At 38.0% G+C, this 20,788-nt stretch overlaps 1 protein-coding gene across 8 annotated transcripts in view; it reads right to left on the bottom strand.

The window, feature by feature from the left end:
- Positions 1-20,788, bottom strand: part of IFT81 (intraflagellar transport 81) — a 197,068-nt gene that overhangs the window by 34,436 nt on the left and 141,844 nt on the right. For 7 of the 8 annotated variants that reach the window (XM_013056513.2, XM_045073696.1, XM_045073695.1 and 4 more), the window contains exon 12: positions 3,740-3,889. In XM_013056513.2, coding sequence (XP_012911967.1) covers positions 3,740-3,889 — 150 coding nt within the window. Of the gene's footprint in view, positions 1-3,739; positions 3,890-20,330; positions 20,523-20,788 lie in introns of those variants that run through there. The other variant, XM_045073698.1, reaches the window with a different exon arrangement.

Here is a 20,788-nt window from a genome sequence, read left to right as displayed (position 1 = left end):
TCTAAGAAAGGGTACTACTGAGTCCAGGATGGAATACCTACATAGACTCACTTGAGAACCTTGAACCTCTAGATTATCTTATATCCTCTGGGCAGTGGCAAGTGGCTTAGCTTGTTGGTCGGGGGTCTGGGAGAACTAGGTACCAGGATTGGAAGACTGGGGACACGGAGGTCTGTGGAAGAGGCATGCAGATAGACCTACAGGAGTAACACATTAAGTGTAAAGATCTTTTCTCTTTATATCATATGCTAATGGCCACTAGAGAATTTCCAAAGCAGAAGAGAGTACTATACAACCATGTGGGAAGGATGATTTGGCCAGGAGATGTCAGGCACCCTCTGTCACTGGCCACCCAGCGCTTGGACAATGGGCTCATGAACAGAATGGCTATGCTGGCAAAGATGGAGGCTGAGCAAGGGCCAAACAGCATGGGCTCTCTCTCGCCAGTGCCCGTCTAGCTACTCGCAATGACAAATGTATGACCTGGCAACAAGAGAGAGATCAATCTTGAGCTCTAGATATAGAATCATACCTTGCAGAAACCAATCTTATGCCTTGAAAAGGGGAACATTTCATCCTGACCTGGACTGACCTGTATTCTGGGTAAGTATTTCCTTTTCTTGCCCCCAGTGCTTCAGCCAGCATCACTATCCAAGGGCTCAAGAGTATCTGGTCTACTGATGTGGAATTCTGTATAAATATCACTCAGACCATAGGATTACTTTATGGCATAGGAGATATGGTGGTGGACACGTGATCACTGGATTCAGTCACTGTACCACATATCACACCATCCAGGAAGCTAATACCATGAGAGTTTGGTAGAAGGGCCTTGTGAAGATACAACTAAGGTACAGCTTAGAGCTGACGGCCTCTGAGGATGAGTTCTACTCTTCAGGATGGATGGAGTATACATTTTAAACCAATGTCTACCATTTAGTGCCGTGTTGCCAATAGAACGAATACAAGGGTCTTGGAACTATGGAATGAAGGTATGAGAGTAACCACTCACTAGGGTGTCCACTTATCCACTTAAGGAATTATGTTTCCCTTCCAGACACCTTTAGGCTCTGGAGGTGTAGATCTTCTGGTTTTCAGAGCAGGCATGCTTTTACCAGGAGGCACATTAAAAGGCCTTTAAACTTAATGCTCTGACGACCATCTTGTCGTCTGGGGTCCTCATGCCTGTAGACCAGCAGGCAAAGAAAAAAGTTATTATATTGACAGGACATCATTATGTTATACAAATGCTGCTATAAATAAGGGCAAATAGGAATATGTTTGACACTCAGGGGATCCATTAGGGCATATCTTGGTACTCCCATTCCCAGTTTTAGCAGTAAATGAGTAATACAGCAACTGCAGCCTGCTAAGATCATGGTTCCTAGAGACTTACATCTCTTAAAGATGAGGGACTGGGTCATCCCACCAAGATAGTCATTTAGACCAGTGAAGGTGCTAGTCAAACATGAGGGAAATCTAGAATGGATGGTAAAGGAAGAAGATGTTGAGTATTAGTATGTCCTTGGGACCAAATGTAGCAACGAGAGTTTTCCTTTGTCCTGTTAACTCTCCTACTACAAATTTTCCTAGAAATTGCGATCAACCAGAATCCTGTAGAAGCTATACTTAAATGGAGTCAATTTAACATGAGAAACAGGTAGATCCCGGCATTGCAAGGGGTGGATTGTAACGGTTGTCGTTGGTGCCCCGTTCAGACCTCATCTGCAACCTGGCCTTAAGAGCTCAAGGTTCACAGTTGCTCCCTTCTACAGAAGATGCCCTCGCATTGGGCTAGGAGGTTACACCCTGCCACAGCACTGACTGACTGACTGATATAGGAGTAAAATGGCCAGTCCCTTTGCCTCAAGATGGAATCAACTTCACACTGCAATTTGAGCTCCAAAGTTCTTCACAGAATAAAAATGATACTGTCTAGTCAGGACTATGTCCTTGTTTGCTCTTTTCTGCTGCCCTATCTGCTTCCCTCATTCCCCTTCTTCTGAAGGCACTTCTTCCCTCAATAAATCACTTGTACAAGGTATTCCCCTCTTAGGCTCTGCTTCTAGGGAACCCAGCTTAAGAAAAAACGTAAAGAAAAAACTGATGGAACTAAAAAAAAAAAGAAAGAAAGCAATAATCATAATCATAGAATTAACACATCTCTCTCAATAACTAACAGAACAAGCAGACAAAAATATCAATGGGAATATGGAAGATTTGAAATCATGGTTAACAGGGACGCCTGGGTGGCTCAGTTGGTTGGACGACTGCCTTCGGCTCAGGTCATGATCCCGGAGTCCTGGGATCGAGTCCCGCATCGGGCTCCCAGCTGCATGGGGAGTCTGCTTCTCCCTCTGACCTTCTCCTCGCTCATGCTCTCTCTCACTGTCTCTCTCTCTCTCAAATAAATAAATAAAATATTTAAAAAAAAAAAAAAAAAAAAAAGAAATCATGGTTAACACACTCGACTGAACTGACATACAGAGAACACCATTCCCCAAAACTGCAGAATATACATTCTTCTCAACTGTGCTGGGACAATCACCAGAATAGACCATTTGCTGGACCATAATACAATACTCAACAAATTTCAAATGACTAAAATTACACAGAATGTTCTCTGGTCACAGTGGAAATAAGGTAGAAGTCAGTAACTGAAAGGTAACTAGAAAATGTTTGGTTTTAAGCAACACTTGGTTTTAAACAATAATCCACAGATCAAAGAAATTGTAATGGAAACTGGAAAATGTTTTTGAGGTGACCAAGAACACAATTACAACCTATCAATTTTGAAAGTAGTATCATTATGCACAGTGAATTTTCTATCTTAACTTCCCTAGAAGCAAACAATATTCAACAGCATGAGACAGAAAGTTCATATTGCCAGCTTAACCATGACTGGTTGAAAGTTCATTCATATCCACCATACTGATGATAGCTGGTAAACCAGCATGCCGATGAAATAATTTCCCCGTGGGTGAAAGGAACAAAAATTCAATTCAAGAAAATTCTAAGGAACTGATGATGTCCACGATGAGATTTTGCTGTCAGAGGGACTATTCTGGGCTTAACTCTTTCCTGACAACTAAGGCACAAATACATAAGGAATAAGCCTGCAGGCAATCTTCCATATGGTACCTTTCCTAGATAATTCTTTTCAGAACTCCACGGAAATAGTTGCTTAGAAATTTCTGCCCAGCAGGCCATGATAAAAATATTTTATAGTCGCTCTCTTGGTATGATAATTTTTCTCATATTAATTAGCTAACCAAAGAAAAATCTACTTGGAATTCAACTTCTATCAATTACCCCAAAGTCAGCACACATGAAAAAGTTAGTGTTTACAGCTATGTTAAAAAATACACGAATCAGGGTGCAGCTGTGTGGCTTACTTCATTAAGCATCTGACTCTTGGTTTCGGCTCAGGTCATGATCTCAGGGTCATGAGATCAAGCCCCACATCAGGTTCTGCGCTCAGTACAGAGCCTGCTTGAGATTCTCGCACTCTCCCTCTGCCCCACCCCTGCCCATGCAGGTGCGCACTCTCTCTCTCTAAAATAAAATCTTTAAAATAATTAAATAAATACATAAGCTTATATGATATCTCTGGAATTAATCAGAGAACATTAATAATTTTATGGTGTTTTCAGTAAAAACAATGACCTCCATATACACCTGTAACCCATAAACCCTTTGGCATTTATATTTCTAGCACCACAAGATAATACTGTATTACCAGTTGATGTTGAATATTTTCATGACGTTGTTTAAGAAGTTCCTCCGTCCTCTGCAAGAGACCGAATTCAGCTTTAAATTCAGCTATTATTTGATGCTTCTTTTTGAACACTGTACTCTTGCTTCGAAGTTTACTGACGTATCGTTTGAACTGTAAAGAATACAACATATAACCTCATGAATAGAAAAGTCATTGCCAAATATATAGAACCTCAATGTATAAGAAAAATTTTCCTGTCCAACATGGGTATCACAAGTATATAATAACAACTTAGTTTCATTAGAATTCTTGGAAAGACTAACTGCTCAATTAAAATATTTTGTGTAGATTTAAATTTTTGGACCCATCTAAATATTGTAAATCCTAACTTAAAAGCTATTTGTTTTGGGCTTTACAAATAAGGATTTAAAAAAGCAGAAACTCAACCCTATGAAAGTAAAAAGGCTAAAGGAGGAGGAGGAGGAGGAGGAGGAGGAAGAGAAAAAGAAAAAGTAGGAAACCATCTCTGGCTGCGATCTTATCGTGGTATCTTTTACATATTGTACTATTTTGGTAGCACTGCATCTCCTGAGAGTAGTACAGCCAACCAGAACAGTTAACCCTTGTAGCTATTAGTTATCATTTAAGAAATGTACTGTGACTATATACACTAACAAGCATCTGAGACATTGGGATGAAACTCATCCCAAACCTTAAAAAGCTAAGAATATTCTAAATTAGTGTGAGCTTACAGTTGCTTAATTCAGCTATTTACCCACTAATGATATAAAGTTATAACTACTCTAGGGGCGCCTGGGTGGCTCAGTGGGTTAAGGCCTCTGCCTTCGGCTCAGGTCATGATCCCGGGGTCCTGGGATTGATTCCCGCATTGGGCTCTCTGCTCAGCGGGGAGCCTGCTTCCCTTCCTCTCTCTCTGCCCTGCCTCTCTGCCTACTTGTGATCTTTGTCAGTCAAATAAATAAATAAAATCTTAAAAAAAACAAGTTATAACTACTCTATTAACCAATACCAACTATAGTCTGGAAAAGCATATAAAATGAATAGGAATCAAAGGTATTCATTCGATAAACAGTGCTTACTAGGCACTGTGCCAGACACAGAAAATACAACTCTAAACAAGATACTCAGAAGTCCTGCCCTCACCAAGCTTAAGGAAATAGCGGCAAAAACAAACACTGAACTGATGTTTACAATCGTGGTGAACATTATGAAGAAGTAAAATGGTCCTGAGAATAAAGAATAGGAGTTTAACTTGGGTTGGCAGGAAGACAGGAAAGGTGGGCTTTGGGATTCAGAGGAGGTGGATTACGGCAAGCTTCTCAAAATAATTACGTAGAAGCCAACACTGAAGAAGTAAGAGTGTGCTACAGGAAGGGAGGGAGAGGCAAAGAATAGCATTCCAGGTAGAGGGAACAGAAGGTGTAAAGATCCTGGCTCGTTAAAAGTATTGCTTGATAGAAGCAGCAAATGCCAGAAGCCAATGTGAGAAATTTTATGGCATTTCTGAAACAGAACATAATACTTAAAAAAAAAAAAAAAACAACCCTTCCTCTTATGTACCATTGTACTAGTAATTTTCAGATTTTTAAAACTACATAAAATAATTTTTCTTCCTGCTTTTCCTTTTATTAACTACATTATAAAGAAAATTTCCAAGTAAGGATTTGGCCTATTATTTTTTAAAAGATTTTATTTATTTATTTGACAGGCAGAGAGGCAGACAGAGAGAGAGAGAGAGAGGGAAGCAGGCTTCCTGCTGAGCAGAGAGCTCGATCCCAGGACCCTGGGATCATGACCTGAGCCAAAGCAGAGGCTTTAACCCACTGAGCCACTCAGGCTCCCCTGGCCTATTATTTTTAAGCCCATTACTTCAAAACAAAGTAAGTTTCCATTTTACCTAATACAAGGTAATTTTTTGGAAATTTTTATTTTTTAAAGATTTTATTTATTTATTTTAGAGAGAGAAAGTGTGAGCAGGGGAAGGATAAAAGAAGGAGGGAGAGGGAGAAAGAGTCTCAAACAGACTCTGTGCTGAGCATGGAACCTGATATGGGGCTTGATCTCATGACCCCAAAATCATGACCTGAGACAAAATCGTCAGATGCTTAATGAACTAAGCCACCCAGACACCTCATTACTTTTATTATTTATAAAATTATTTAGAACTCTTTTCAAGTTAGCCTTTAAAAGGATTGGGTATTAAAAAGGCTAAGATGGGGGCGCCTGGGTGGCTCAGTGGGTTAAGCCTCTGCCTTCGGCTCAGGTCATGATCTCAGGGTCCTGGGATCGAGCCCTGAATCGGGCTCTCTGCTCAGCGGGGAGTCTGCTTCCTCCTCTGTCTCTCTGCCTGCCTCTCTGCCTACTTGTGATCTCTCTCTGTCAAATAAACAAATAAAACCTTGAAAAATAAATAAATAAATAAAAATAAAAAGGCTAAGATGTGTGGTGCCTGGGTGGCTCAGTGGGTTGAAGCCTCTGCCTTCGGCTCAGGTCATGATCCCAGGGTCCTGGGATCGAGCCCCACATCGGGCTCTCTGCTCAGCGGGGAGTCTGCTTCCTCCTCTGTCTCTCTGCCTGCCTCTCTGCCTACTTGTGATCTCTCTCTGTCAAATAAACAAATAAAACCTTGAAAAATAAATAAATAAATAAAAATAAAAAGGCTAAGATGTGTGGTGCCTGGGTGGCTCAGTGGGTTGAAGCCTCTGCCTTCGGCTCAGGTCATGATCCCAGGGTCCTGGGATCGAGCCCCACATCGGGCTCTCTGCTCAGCAGGGAGCCTGCTTCTGCCTCTCTCTCTACCTGCCTCTCTGCCTACTTATGGATCTCTCTGTCAAATAAATAAAAAAAATAAAATCTAAAAAAAAAAAAAAAGGCTAAGATGCTCAAAGAAATACCTTGGAGGGGAGTCTGGATGGTTCAATAGGTTAAGTGTCCAACTCCTGATTTTAGCTTAGTTCATGATCTCAGGGTCATGGGTTCAAGCGCCATGACAGGCTCTGTGCTGGGCGTGGAGACAGCTTAAGATTTTCTCTCTCAGGGGTGCCTGGGTGGCTCAGTCATTCAGCATCTGCCTTCAGCTCTAGTCATGATCCCAGGGTCCTGGAATCGAGCCTCACCTCGGGCTCCCTGCTCAGTGGGAAGCCTGCTTTGCCCCCTTCCACTCCCCCCGCTTGTGTTCCCTCTCTCTCTGTGTCAAATAAATAAACAAAATCTTAAAAAAAAAAAAAAGATTTTCTCTCTCACTAACCCTCTGTCCCTCCCCCTCTAAATAATAATAGTAAGGTAACTACCATATACCTGAAATTTTGGAAAACAGGAAAAATTCACTCAAAGCCACTATTCCAGTGCAAGTTCTACTACCATGTTGCTATTTTTCCTTCTAATTTTTAAGGCTAACCATAAGGCCAATAATTCTAAATTGTAAGGAAGTAAAATATGGAGCACAGCATTTCTAAAATTTAGTAGGAGATTTTTTTTTCCCCCCAAGGAGGCAGAGAGGCAGGCAGAGAGAGAGGAGGAAGCAGGCTCCTTGCTGAGCAGAGAGCCCGATGCGGGGCTCGATCCCAGGACCCTGGGATCATGACCTGAGCCGAAGGCAGAGGCTTTAACCCACTGAACCACCCAGGCGCCCCGGAGATTTTTTTCCTTACAGACTTGATTGATTTTTCAGTACAAAGTCCTCAACAATAGTAAGATTAAAAATTCTTCACATAAAAATAACCATCTAATTCCTAGTTTAAATATCTTTTAAAACTTGACTTAAACTTTGAAAGAAAAGAAGAAGCCACTGTGTTTTCATAGAAGGAGGTTCAAAATATTTTTCTACCCATGATTAACCTAATTTTAATAGTAAGAAATCCAGCCCACACAGAGCAAATTATCAGTTGCTGGATTATAGGAATAGTTTAAAAATTTAAGTCATACCAATGTACCTAGAGTCCAATAACCTGCAATTTTTCCTTTTAAAGAATAAATGTGTAAGCCTGACATAACCACAGACTCAGGATCCCTAGAGTAACTATATGTTCTATTAAAAGTGTCCTGGGCAAAGTGCCCAAAGTGAAATCAACCCTGTTCATCTGCTATCTTCAGTATTATCTAGGCCAATTTCCCCCTTTTTTATCTTGCTGTGCTCCAGAATTATTTTTAAAAGCTAAAAGCTATAAATATTTTTGGTGGAAGAACAAACCCACCAATTACTCAATATGCTCTATGATAATTGGTTACTATTTGACATTCACAGGACAAACTACCTAAGGGAAGGGTAGTTTCGGCCAGATTAATGATGGTTATATACATTTAAACAATAGGCGGCCATCAAAGTACTCTAAGGAATCCACTACTCCAGAAGAATTAGAGGAAAGAAAACACATTATCAAATGTTTTTCCTCCACTGGAAGTTTCTTCTCACAATCATTTGGATTTTAGATTATTTCTGAATTTTCAAGTTATTAAAAAAAGATGAATATATTGAAGCTAAAACATCAGAAACGTATTTTTTAAAAAAGATTTCTTATTTATTTATTTGACACACAAAGAGAGGCAGTGAGAGAGGGCACACAAACAGGGGGAGTGGGAGAGGGAGAAGCAGGTTTCCCGCCGAACAGGGAGCCTGACGTGGGGCTTGATCCCAGGACCAAGCAAAAGGCAGATGCTTAATGAATGAGCCACTCAAAGCGCTCCCAGAAACATTTTTAGCAATTTCTATAGGACATACTTCAAAAAATGTTCAGAAGGAAATAAGGTTTTGATATATTTTGTCAAATTGTCCTTCAAAGGCTATTTATAGTGCTTTTAATAATTGTCAACTTGATAATTAAAATAGTATTTTACTTTTTATTTGCATTTCCTTATTAAGGAAATGCACTTTTTTGTCATGTTCATTATTTATCTGGGGAAATTTTTAAAAACGATTTGTCTATCTCTGGCCCATTTTTTTATTGGAGCTTTTAATTTCTCCTGTGGCTCTATAACAGGGATTCTCAAACTATTTGGTCTCAGGAACACTTTATGTATTTTTAGAATTATTAAAGCTCTCAAAGGGATTTTGTTGATGTAGACTGCTGCTTTGGCTAATCTGATGGAAAAGAATACAATTTCAACTAACGGACCCCTTACTTCATAACATATAAAAATCAATTCCAACTGAATTGCAGACTTAAATGTGAAAGACAAAACTAAATATCTTTTAGAATATAAGAAAATATCACCATACCTTTGAGATAGGAAAGGATTTCTTAAAGAAAACACAAAAAGCACCACTGAAAATAGATAATCAATAAACTTAACTTAGCTAAAATCAAGAACTTTTGTTCATCAAAATGTATATTAAGAGATCAGGAATATAAATCACAAGATGAAAAAAGAGCATATTTGTAACACATTAGACCAATAAAGGATTTATATCCAAAATACATAAATTAAACCCATAAATCAATAAATGAAAGGCAAATAATCCAATAGAAAAATGGATATAAAACAAAAAAAGAAAGAGGGGCGCCTGGGTGGCTCAGTGGGTTAAGCCTCTGCCTTCGGCTCAGGTCATAGTCCCAGGGTCCTGGGATCGAACCCCACATCAGGCTCTCTGCTTAGCGGGGAGCCTGCTTCCACTTTCTCTCTCTCTCTCTCTGCCTACTTGTGATCTCTCCTGTCAAATAAATAATAAATAAAATCTTAAAAAAAAAAAGAAAGAAAAATGGATAAAATACTTGAATAGTCACTTTGCTGAAGAGAAATCCAAGATGGCCAATAAGCATATTAAAAGATGCTCAGCCTCATTTGTAACCAGTAATACAAATTAAAACCACAGTAAAATACTATTTTAACATCCAGCCAATCGGCAAAAAGAAGTCCTTCAATACTAAGTGTTGGTAAAGATATGGAGGAAGTGGAACATCTGTATACCACTGGGAGTGGAGGATTTATGAACTTAAAAATTAACCATTTTGAAAAGTAAATATACATTAAATAATCCATATAGAGGGTCCCAAATCTAACCAACGAGTTCCAGAAGAACAGAGTTTTTTAAAAAAGATTTTATTTATTTTTTTGACAGAGAAAAAGAGAGAGTGTAAAAGCTGGGGAAGTGGCAGGCAGAGGGAGAGGCAGAAGCAGACTCCCCGATGAGCAGAAAGCCAAACTCAGGGCTCAATCCCAGGACCCTGGGATCATGACCTGAACCGAAGGCAGACACCCACCAACTAAGCTACCCAGGCACCCCCAGAATTTTTTTTAAAGAGTAGAAATAATACAAGAAAAATTTTCCAGAACTTAAGGATATAAAATAAGATTCTAAACTGAAAGGACCAATAGAATTCCCAGCTCAATGAAAGACGAAAAGATTATTTAAGCCCATAACCTTAAAAATTTAGAAAATCAGAGGTAAGAACTATGAGAGACTGTGGATTCTGAGAAACAAACAGGGTTTTGGAGGGGTTGGGTGAGCCTGGTGGTGGGTATTAAGGAGGGCATGTATTGCATGGAGGACTGGGTGTGGTGCATAAACAATGAATATTAGAACACTGGAAAATTAAATTAAATTGAAATAAACAAAACAAAACAAAACAAAAGGGGGCTTTACTGTCAGGGGCAGAAGGGAAGGAAAGGAGGGGCCAGCAGTCAGGGCCAGGCAACTGGGCCACGGTCACAAGAGGTTTGGGTTTTATTTCATATTTCTCATTCAAAACGAACCAACTACTTGCCAAAAAAATTGCATGTCTTTCCTATTTTGTATCTGTGTATATGAGAAAGAATAAAGAACAGTGAGAAAGAATTTAAAAAAAAAAGAAAAAGAAAATCAGAGGTAAAGAGAGAATCCCAGAAGTTTTAAGAAGAGGTAAAATAACAATAATAACAACAAAAGGTTGCATTGAAGGACTAGAAATTAAAACAGCCTCAGACAGCAACACTGAATACTTGGAAGACTATAGAACAATGTCTTCAAAATTCTCAGGGAAAAAGATTTTCAACCAGAATTTATCACTCGGTCAAACTACCAATCATGTATGAAATGGAGAAAAGACAAGATGGAATTAAGACAGTTTTACCCAAGCAAGATTCTCAAAAATGTACCTTCCAAATCTCTCTTTTTCAGGTCCATTCTCTATTACAACCAGGAAATAAACTAAGAAAGAGAAGACTTGGGAGATGTGGAAATCAAGGGATCTAAAACAGGAAAATGGTTAAAAGAAATTTCCAGGATGATGAAATATGAAGCCCTAGATTACAGTTTACAGCAAGCCTACAGTTCACAATAAGTCTAGATATAAATCTTCTGACTGGAACAGAAGTATGAGAGGGACTTCAAAGACTACACCTAAGGCTTATAAAATATAATTAATAGATTACTGTGTTTGAGCATATGCCATGTTAAGATAAATTGTACAGTTCTGTCAGAAGGTCTGGAGCTGAGAGAGTGATGCATACATGAAAAAACTAACCAAACAAAAACAAAACAATGAGGTCAGTATTAATTTTTTTTTAAAGATTTTATTTATTTATTTGACAGATAGAGATCACAAGGAGGCAGAGAGAGAGAGAGAGAGAGGAGGAGGCAGGCTTCCCACCAAGAAGATAGCCCGACGTGGGGCTCGATCCCAGGACCCTGGGATCATGACCTGAGCGGAAGGCAGAGGCTTTAACCCACTGAGCCACCCAGGTGCCCCAGTAATAATTTTTTTAAAAGTGTACGAGAAAGGATATGTAATTATAGTATACTATGTGGCTCAGCTGTAAACTATATTTCTACAATTATCATAATGAATATAAAAAGTAATGATTTAACCAAAAATTGAAGTTACATTGGGAAGCTCTAACGAATGGAAGGATGGGTATGGAGGCAGACAGGTAATGGAAAGTGTAGGGCTAAATCTTCATTTCCTGTGGTAGTATATCCAAAATAAAAAAAAAAAAATTGTTTCAGTGCAAACATGTTATTTAGAAATGCAGAAGTAAATACTACAAGAAACAAACAAAGGCATTAAGAGTGATTGCCTCAAGGAAACATGATTTGGGAATGTGAAAGGGGATCATTATTTTCATTATAAGCTTTGTAGTACTGTTTTACTTTTTAAACTACATATTTGTATCAATCTAAAAAAAAGTGTAATTAAATTAAAAATACAACCAACTTCAAAGAGAGCCCATCACCAAGAAAAACCTAACAACTGACAGATTTTATTTTGAATAGACTTTGAGTATTAAAAATTAAATTTACTCATAATTTCATGTTATAACAATTTATATGAGCAAAAAGTCACAAATAATTTCATTTAGAACTTAATCATTAACATCTTAGGAGTAGTACAACAAGGTCACAGAAGCAGTTCAGAGAGGTGTTAAGATCATGGAGTCAGAGAAATGTAATTTCAAATCCTGGCTCCACCACTTAAGGAGACCTTAGGCAATTACTGTTTTGTCTTTATATAACCAATTCAACTGAAATTTTAAAAAAAGGAGATAACAATACTTATCTTAGAGTGATATGAAAATATATGTAAGGCAATTAACACAATGCCTAGTATAGCATTCAATAAAAAGGAGCTATCATTATAATTAATTATGCCACAATGTTTTAATAAAATAAAGCAAATTCTTGACCTAAACATCTACTTATTAAGAACCATAATTGCCACCCTATAGTAGCCAATTTTTTTTTAAGATTTTATTTATTCATTTGACAGAGAGAGAGAGAGATCACAAGTAGGCAGAGAGGCAGGCAGAGAGAGAGAGGAAGAAGCAGGCTCCCTGCTGAGCAGAGAGCCCGATGCGGGGCTCGATCCCAGGACCCTGAGATCATGACCTGAGCCAAAGGCAGAGGCTTAACCCACTGAGCCACCCAGGTGCCCCTATAGTAGTCAATTCTTCAAGATAATTTATTACAACGTAAAGAGCTTTTAGAACCTCTGAAGATCAAACCATATAATGTTACCATTAAAAAATGAATGATTATTTGTCTAAAATAAAACTGGTAGTTTTGAAATAAAATCTATAAAATATACTAAAATTCTATAAAAATCGAATAATGAATAGTGATTAATAATGTCTGTCATTCTGTTTGAATATAGTGAAGGGAGTACCTAGAAAATAAGAGATGATTACTGTTTCTTCTAAATAGTAAAGAAAGCAATGTCAAGTAACTAGACTAAGCAGAAAAGTAAAAATCTAGGTGTGATGGATGCTCCTGAGAAGTAAAATAGAATAATTACTACTGCAAGCAATTACAAATCGATATACTCTCAGTACAACTAAAATTTTATATATATATATATAAATATATGTAAATATAACATATATAAATATATGTAAATATAACACATATACAAATATATGTAAATATAACATATATTTATATACGAACACATATAAATATATGTAAATATAAGATATATTTATATATGCATATATAAATATATGCATGTCAAGACTGGGAGAGAATTAAGAAATAAAAATAGCTGTTGTATAGGGCAGATAAAGAGTTATGAGTGAATTTTGGGGGACTTATTTTTTAAATACTTAATTTTAAAAATAAATTTTAAAATTAATTTTTAAATTTATTATTACCTTTAAATAAACATATAATGTATTTTTATCCCCAGGGGTACAGGTCTGTGAATCGCCAGGTTTACACACTTCACAGCACTCACCATATTCACAGCACTCACCATAGCACATACCCTCCTCAATATTCATATCCCTAAAAATAATTTTTAAAGGAACTCTGGCATAGGCAATAAACAACAAATTCTTGGAACATCAAGGAAAAGCTTTCTTTTTTTTTTTTTTTTAAAGATTTTATTTATTTATTTGACAGAGAGAAATCACAAGTAGTCGGAGAGGAAGGCAGAGAGAGAGAGAGGGAAGCAGGCTCCCCGCTTAGCAGAGAGCCCGATGTGGGACTCGATCCCAGGACCCTGAGATCATGACCTGAGCTGAAGGCAGCGGCTTAACCCACTGAGCCACCCAGGCGCCCCAAGGAAAAGCTTTCTATAGTGCACTATAGCAGGTTAATAAAGCAAATTTGTCATTACAGTGAACTACAAAGCTTGCCACTGTGCAGCAAGGTCCATTATAGCAACGATTACTAATCATTTGGACCAATATACATTTGTAACCTAAGTCTGACATTTATGAAAGAACAGCCATCACTTTAAATGCTGAGAGCAATAAGATTAGAGCTTTATAGAGCTAGCTTCTAGCTTCAGGGCTAATTTTACAGATTTCTTTGTGATCAAAATGGAATTTGCCAGATGTTCTTTCTCTTTTTATCCATTTAATATCTTTTAGAACCTTTACTAGTAATGATCTAAATCTGGGCTAGCTTTTTAAATGGACAAGCAGCTTATTTCCTTAAGTATGTAACCATTTACAAATGCTTTTCAAGCTTATCTGGAACTCAAAAGCATTATTAGATTCCAGGCATCATTCTGGATATTTATGCGGAAATAAGCATCTCTTTGCTCCTGCTGCAAATTTTCCACCTCAGTCTCTGGCATGAAAACTCTTCCCACAGTAACTAGCTGTGAGGACCTTACAAAGCAACCATAAAATAAATACTTTATATTGTCAAGAACTACAAAAATCGGTTCTTTTGAAAAAGCACTATTTCCATTTTACAGGGAAGGAAACTCATAGAGAAATCAGTACAACCTACCAAATTTCAGCAAGTTGGAAAAACTGCACTAGAGTGAGAATTTATATCCTCAAATCCTGTTAGTCCAATATGCATGCTATTTTCCATTTCTTAATTAAATCACATTTTTGTCAGTTACTTCATCAAATGATTTTTTAAGCATGGAAAACTACAGAAAAAGGCCCAAGAGAGTCAGGTGTCACATAAGATAACACCAACTGTCCAAGAGTAGCATGAATATGTCCAATGACCATGATTTTTTTCACCCATTTGTCAGTGTCTTCTATTCTGTCTGAATTTAGACTTGAAAACCCAAAGAGGCTGTCTTTTCATGTTATGCTCCAATAAATCATTTGGATTCCCTGAATTCTGGCCTAAGATATTTGTTCTAAGGCAAAAAAAAAAAAAAAAAAAAAAAAAAAAAAAAAAAAAAAAAAAAAAAAGTTTCAAAGCAACCTTTGTTTTCTGTTAAAATGATAGTCTTTTCAAATGACCCATCATAACTAGTGCAACATAGACACGCATACAAATACTACTCTAATATTTTGCAAGCTGTATTAGGCTTTTAACTTTAAGTCAGAAAATTTGAGGGCACCTGGGTGGCTCAGTTGGTTAAGCATCTGACTCTTGATTTTGGCTCAGGTCCTGATCTCAGGGTCCAAAGATCAAGCCCCCTACTGGGCTCTACACTCAGGGTGAACCTGCTTGAGATTCTCTCCTTCCTCTGCCTCTGCCCCTCCCCTCTGTGCTCACCTGCACTCTCTCAAGTATGTAGATCTTTTTAAAAAATTTAAAATTAGAAAATTTTACCAATCCAAGCGTAAGCAATATAATTACCTATAAATGGTAGTAGGTAGTTAATTCCTAATTCTTTTGCAAAAGTCTATAATAAGCAATATGATATATGCTGGTAGAAATCTGTCTTAAATGAAACTTGTGGCATAGGAACATCCATCTGTGAAACACAGTTAATCATACCATCCAAGGTCTCTGTGCTTCTATTATAAATCAAATTACCACCGCAAAGCTGTTACTATATTAGAGATAATGGATTTTTCAACTGCTGTCCAAGCATTTAACTGTCAAAAACGTTTTGCTATGAAAAGTTTTTAAATTTGGGGTTGCAACTGTGACATTACCTAGATTGCATGCATAATACACTGCTTCTATGACAGTGAATTGAGCCAAATTTATTTGATTCTGTTTTGTTCCATCTCTTGGGAAATTTTAGGGGCCTCGGGTCCTGCTATGAACTCTAAAGAGTGTAATATGATTTGAGAGGTTCTAAAAATATCACAGGTTTGCCTGGGCTCACTGAGAAGGGTGGATGATTCAATTACAAGTGTCAAAATTTGATTCCTAATTTTTCGGGATCTGACAGCTGCAACAAACCTTGCCAGGATTCCCTTATCTTCACTGTGCTTCTCTTTGAAGTATTTAAAGAAGATTTCATAATCTTTGCAATTTAGTTCTAGGATTTCTATCGGTAGCTGTAGAATGAACTGGTGGGATCCTTCTAAAGCTTCTTACAAACACTATTTGACCAAGCACATTTTCAAAGCAGTCATAACTGCAAACACAGTGGACTCTATACTCATACACCACCAACCAGGAGTGACCTTTCAATGCATGAAGTGCCAAGAGAACCTTAACCAGAGGTTCATGTGTTGCTATAAAAAAGTTCAGACCCTGGGGCGCCTGGGTGGCAAAGTCAGTTGAGTGACTGCTTCTTGGTTTCAGATCAGGTCGAGGTCTCATGGGTGATGGGATCGAGCCCCGCATAAGGCTCCACGCTTGGGAGGGGGTCTACTTGAAATTTTCTCCCTCTGTCCCTCCCCCAGACACTCTAAAATATATAATTAAATCTTTAAAAAAAGCTCAGAACCAAAAGGCATGTATTTGTTTGAACGACAACTCTAGGAAGGGTACCAGCACTGCATCATTAGGGCTGATTTTTTGTTTGCTTTTTCAAATAATTAAAGCAGAGATTCAGAGATATCAAGATGACTAAGATGGGAAAGATCAACAGCTATGTGGGACTACTACAAGGGAGAAAGACTTTCTTCTTTGCTCTTCCATTAAGAGAGAGAGTCATCACACTCAAATTGCCTCCTACAAAATAGCAAAATTTGTACTTACCAAAGTATTAACGGAGGCTAACAGATTAAATGGCAAATTTAGGTTTGTGGTCAGGTATCTAAAAACAACTTATCTGAGATAACTGGGTGGCTCAGTCGGTTAAGTATCTGCCTTCGGCTCAGGTCATGATCCCAGAGTCCTGGGATCAATTCCTGAATTGTGCTCCTTGCTCAGTGGGAAGCCTGCTTCTCCCTCTGCCTGCCACACACACTCCTCTCTCTCTCTCTCCCTCTTCCTAATAAATAAATAATATCTTTTGGGCACCTGAGTGGCTCAGTGGGTAAAAGCCTCTGCCTTCGGCTCAGGTCATGATCCCAGGGTCCTGGGATCGAGCCCCACATCGGGCTCTCTGCTCAGCAGGGAACCTGCTTCCCCTCACTCACTCTCTACTTGTGATCTCTGTCTGTCAAATAAATAAATAAAAATCTTTAAAAAAATCATACTGACTATAGCAACCTTTTAACAACTCAGAGTCAAATGTATAACCATTAATTATTAATTATTATAGTTTGCTATAATTCTGTTTTTCTGTCTCTTCTCACACTGAAACCTCCATAAAGTTAGATAATTCTATGCAAACATTTCAAAAGCACTCCAAATTATGGAAAACTAAGGTCACTTATTTTAATACTTAAAATCCTGTCCAAATAATTCAAGTTATTATAACTTAGAATAACAGCAATAATTTGTATTTTGAAAGTCCTAAGAGAAAACCACATGAGGATTCTAACTTAGGAGGGAAATTTTGGGGTTATATGGTAATTCTGGGTTTGACTTTTGAAGAATTGTCATACTGTTTTCCACAGCAGTTACACCACTTTATAGGCAAGGAACCTGGGTACAGAGCAGTTGGGTGCTACGCTGAGGCTGAAGAGCTGATAAGTGGCCAAGCAGAGCTCTCCACACAGGTGTTCTGGCTCCAGAGCTGATTCTTTTAACCTCTACAGAATTCTCTTAACCTCCTCATTTACTGACATGGAAAAATCTCCAAGGCATTTTATTAAAAACAAGTTGTACAATACACACAGTACAAAACTATTTATATTTTTAAAAACCCACAAAAGAGTATTATCCAGGTTTATCTTTAGAGAAAAGACTGAAAGGATACACAAAACTGGAAGCAGTAGTTTCTCTCTGGTAAAGGGACCGAAGGACTTGGCAGGTAGTCAAGGAAGACTTTTACTTTATCTGTGTTGTTTGATTTTCATACCATAAGAATGTATTCAAGTATTACTTGTATAAACAGATTTTTTAAGATTAAAAGTTACAAAACATTGATCCAGTCCAATCTTTTTTTCTACTAAATGCACACTTCTAAAATGTCCCTCATCCAGCTTCTGTCATAATATATATTTTTAAAGACTTTATCTATTTATTTGACAGATCACAAGTAGGCAGAAAGGCAGGCAGGTGCAGGGGTGGGGGTGGGGACGCAGGCTCCCTGCTGAGCAGAGAGCCCTACGTGGGGCTCGATCCCAGGACCCTGGGATCATGACCTGAGTCGAAGGCAGAGGCCCAACCCACTGAGCCACCCAGGCACCCCTGTCATATTTTTTTAAAGTTTTTTAAAAAATCTATTTATTTGACAGACAGAGATCACAAGTAGGCAGAGAGGCAAGGGGGTTGGAGGACCCTGGGATCATGACCTGAGCCGAAGACAGAGGCCTTAACCCACTGAGCCACCCAGGTGCCCCGTCATAATATTTTATACAGTGGAGCACTCTTTTTTACCAGCAGCAGCCTGCTTCACCACTGAAGAAAGCTTAAGTTGTAGAACTTTTTCCTTATAGTCAATCAAATATTTTTCTCACCACTAGTCCTAATTCTGCCTTCTGTCAAACAAACAAGAAGCATACTAATCCATCTGGGTCAGGGGTCCCCAAGACCATCTCTAGGTTCAGTAATTTGCTAAGAGGACTCACAGAACTCAGCATGTAGTCATACTCTTGGCAATGCTTTATTACAGTGAAAACATACAAGCAAAACCAGCAAAGGGAAAAGGCACAGGGGTTGAAATCCAGAGGAAACCAAGGGCAAGCTTCCACGAGTCTTCTCCCTTAATTCCTCCAGCAATGAGTTATAACGCTATGTGTGAAATGCTGCCAACCAGGTAAGTTCATCAGAGACTCAGCACCCAGACATTTGGTTGATCACGGAGGCATACTCTCTGCCCAGCCCTTACCAAAAGTCCAAGGTCTGGGAAGCAAAGCAGGTGTTCAACATAAACCACATTCTTTGTATACACAGTTAAGACAGAGTGAGCAATTCTTTTCAGGGAATGGTGGGAATCTTTCTAAATTCCAAGTTCCTAGATGCTAGCCAAGGGCCAACTTTGCAAACAAGATTTTCTAAGAATAGCAGTTTCAGGTCTGAATCTTAATAAACTCTTTTTTACGCACACAATCTTCTCCATAAACCCTTTGAAATTTAAATGCAATTCTATTATGCCTTTTTTTGTTCTCAGTCAATTCTTTCTATGAAAATTGCCAGATTTTTCATGCATTTTGGTCACCTTCAACGGGACTCTGCCTTGACTATGTCCTTCTTAAAACATAAAAATGTAAAATAGTATTCCAGGCATAATTTCACCATAAATAGGATATTAAATTTTTATTAGTGGAATATAATTATTTGTTTTCTAATGCTGCATTACTCACGGGTGGTGTGTTGAGGTGGCAGGCAAAACTCAAATTCTACAACATTGTGTTCATTATCCTGTTAATGGCATTTTGTTTGTTTCAGCACAATGCTCCTGCCTCCCAAGATGACTTTGACCCTAATTCTATCATCTCTCTCAGGCTGACTATTCCTTCTAGCCTCCTGTCATGCGAAAATTTAGGGTTCTGGAGAGAGACCACCTCAATTCAAATCATGATACTACTATTTACTAGCCATGTGATCTTGGGTAAGTTAGCCAAATCCTCTGTGTGCCTCAGTTCCCATATCTGTAAAATCTAGGAATAATGATCATAACTATCTCTTAGAGTTGTTCAATGAAATAAACGAGATAACATATATAATAAGCCTAGGATGCTGTCTGGCACATTGTAACTGCCTAATAACCATTAACAATTAATCTTAAAATTATTGATAAGAATAATAAATAGGTTGGTATCAAGGACAAAGCTCCATGGCAATTTTGGGTAACTTCTCTCACATACGAGAGCATTCAAAATTCTTTGAGAATATCATTCAAAATTCTTTTGAGAATATCAATTCAGCTAGATTTGCACTTGGATTTTTAATTAATTAATTAATTAATTAATTTGACAGAGAGAGAGAGAGAACAAGCCGGGCGAGCAGCAGAGGGAGAGGGAGAGGGAGAAGCAAGCTTCCCCCTGAGCAGGAAGCCCAATGTGGGGCTCAATCCTGGGCTTGATTCCAAAACCCTGGGATCATGACCTGAGCCAAAGGCTCAGTCACTTAACTGACTAAGCCACCCAGGCATCCCTATACTTATTACATACTAAAATCCAATATAAAAAACCTCAAGATATAAAAGACACTCATTATCATCAATTTTTAGTTATGTTAAGAGCCTAGAGTCTCTAAATTTAACCTTCTTATCACCTACCAAATACTGTGTGAAGAGAAAGAAATCAAGATAGACTAGACTGGTAAGAAAACCTTTACCACTGAGAAGATAATTTCAACAGTTCTAGAAATTCCTACCCATGTCAGAAGTCTGGCACAGTAAGAGATAAACACATTCCTGTCCTACTGCTGTAATTAAGCAAGGCAATACAATGAAAATGAAATGTTCAAACGATAACCAAAGTATAATGAAAAAGAAGAGCATTTTTAGACACTTCATCTTTTATTAATAAGAAACATCCAGGGAATAATAATGAAAAAGTCTAGGGAGGAACAAATGCCTGTAGCACTTGTCATCTGCAAACAGAAGAGCTAAAATTCTCAGACGAAATGTAACATCTGGAATATTAACTTTAATGGTAGTAGGAAGCATCAAAATGCATACTTCAATACCCAACTTTAAAAACTGCTAGCTGACCTCTAAAAAGAAAACAACAAAGGAATATAAATTACTATATGTATAGCATTTGTCACATTTATCCTTATTAACACAGTAACATTCCTAAATTTTTCCAAGAAAAGATTAATCAAATAACCACATATGGGTAATCAAGGAACGAAGGTTTACATCCAAACAAATGACTGTCATACAGCTTCTAGCAAGCTAACAGTTAGTGACTGTCAGACCTGAGCTCAAATTCTTACTCGGCAACTCAATAACTGTGTGACGTTAGGCAAGTTACCTA

Source organism: Mustela putorius, unplaced genomic scaffold, assembly GCF_011764305.1.
Source record: "Mustela putorius furo isolate JIRA1106 unplaced genomic scaffold, ASM1176430v1.1 tig00537248_pilon_pilon_pilon, whole genome shotgun sequence".
Classification (NCBI taxonomy): domain Eukaryota; kingdom Metazoa; phylum Chordata; class Mammalia; order Carnivora; family Mustelidae; genus Mustela; species Mustela putorius.
The sequence above is the reverse complement of the archived record's forward strand: the minus strand, read 5'-3'. Positions and strand labels throughout refer to the sequence as shown.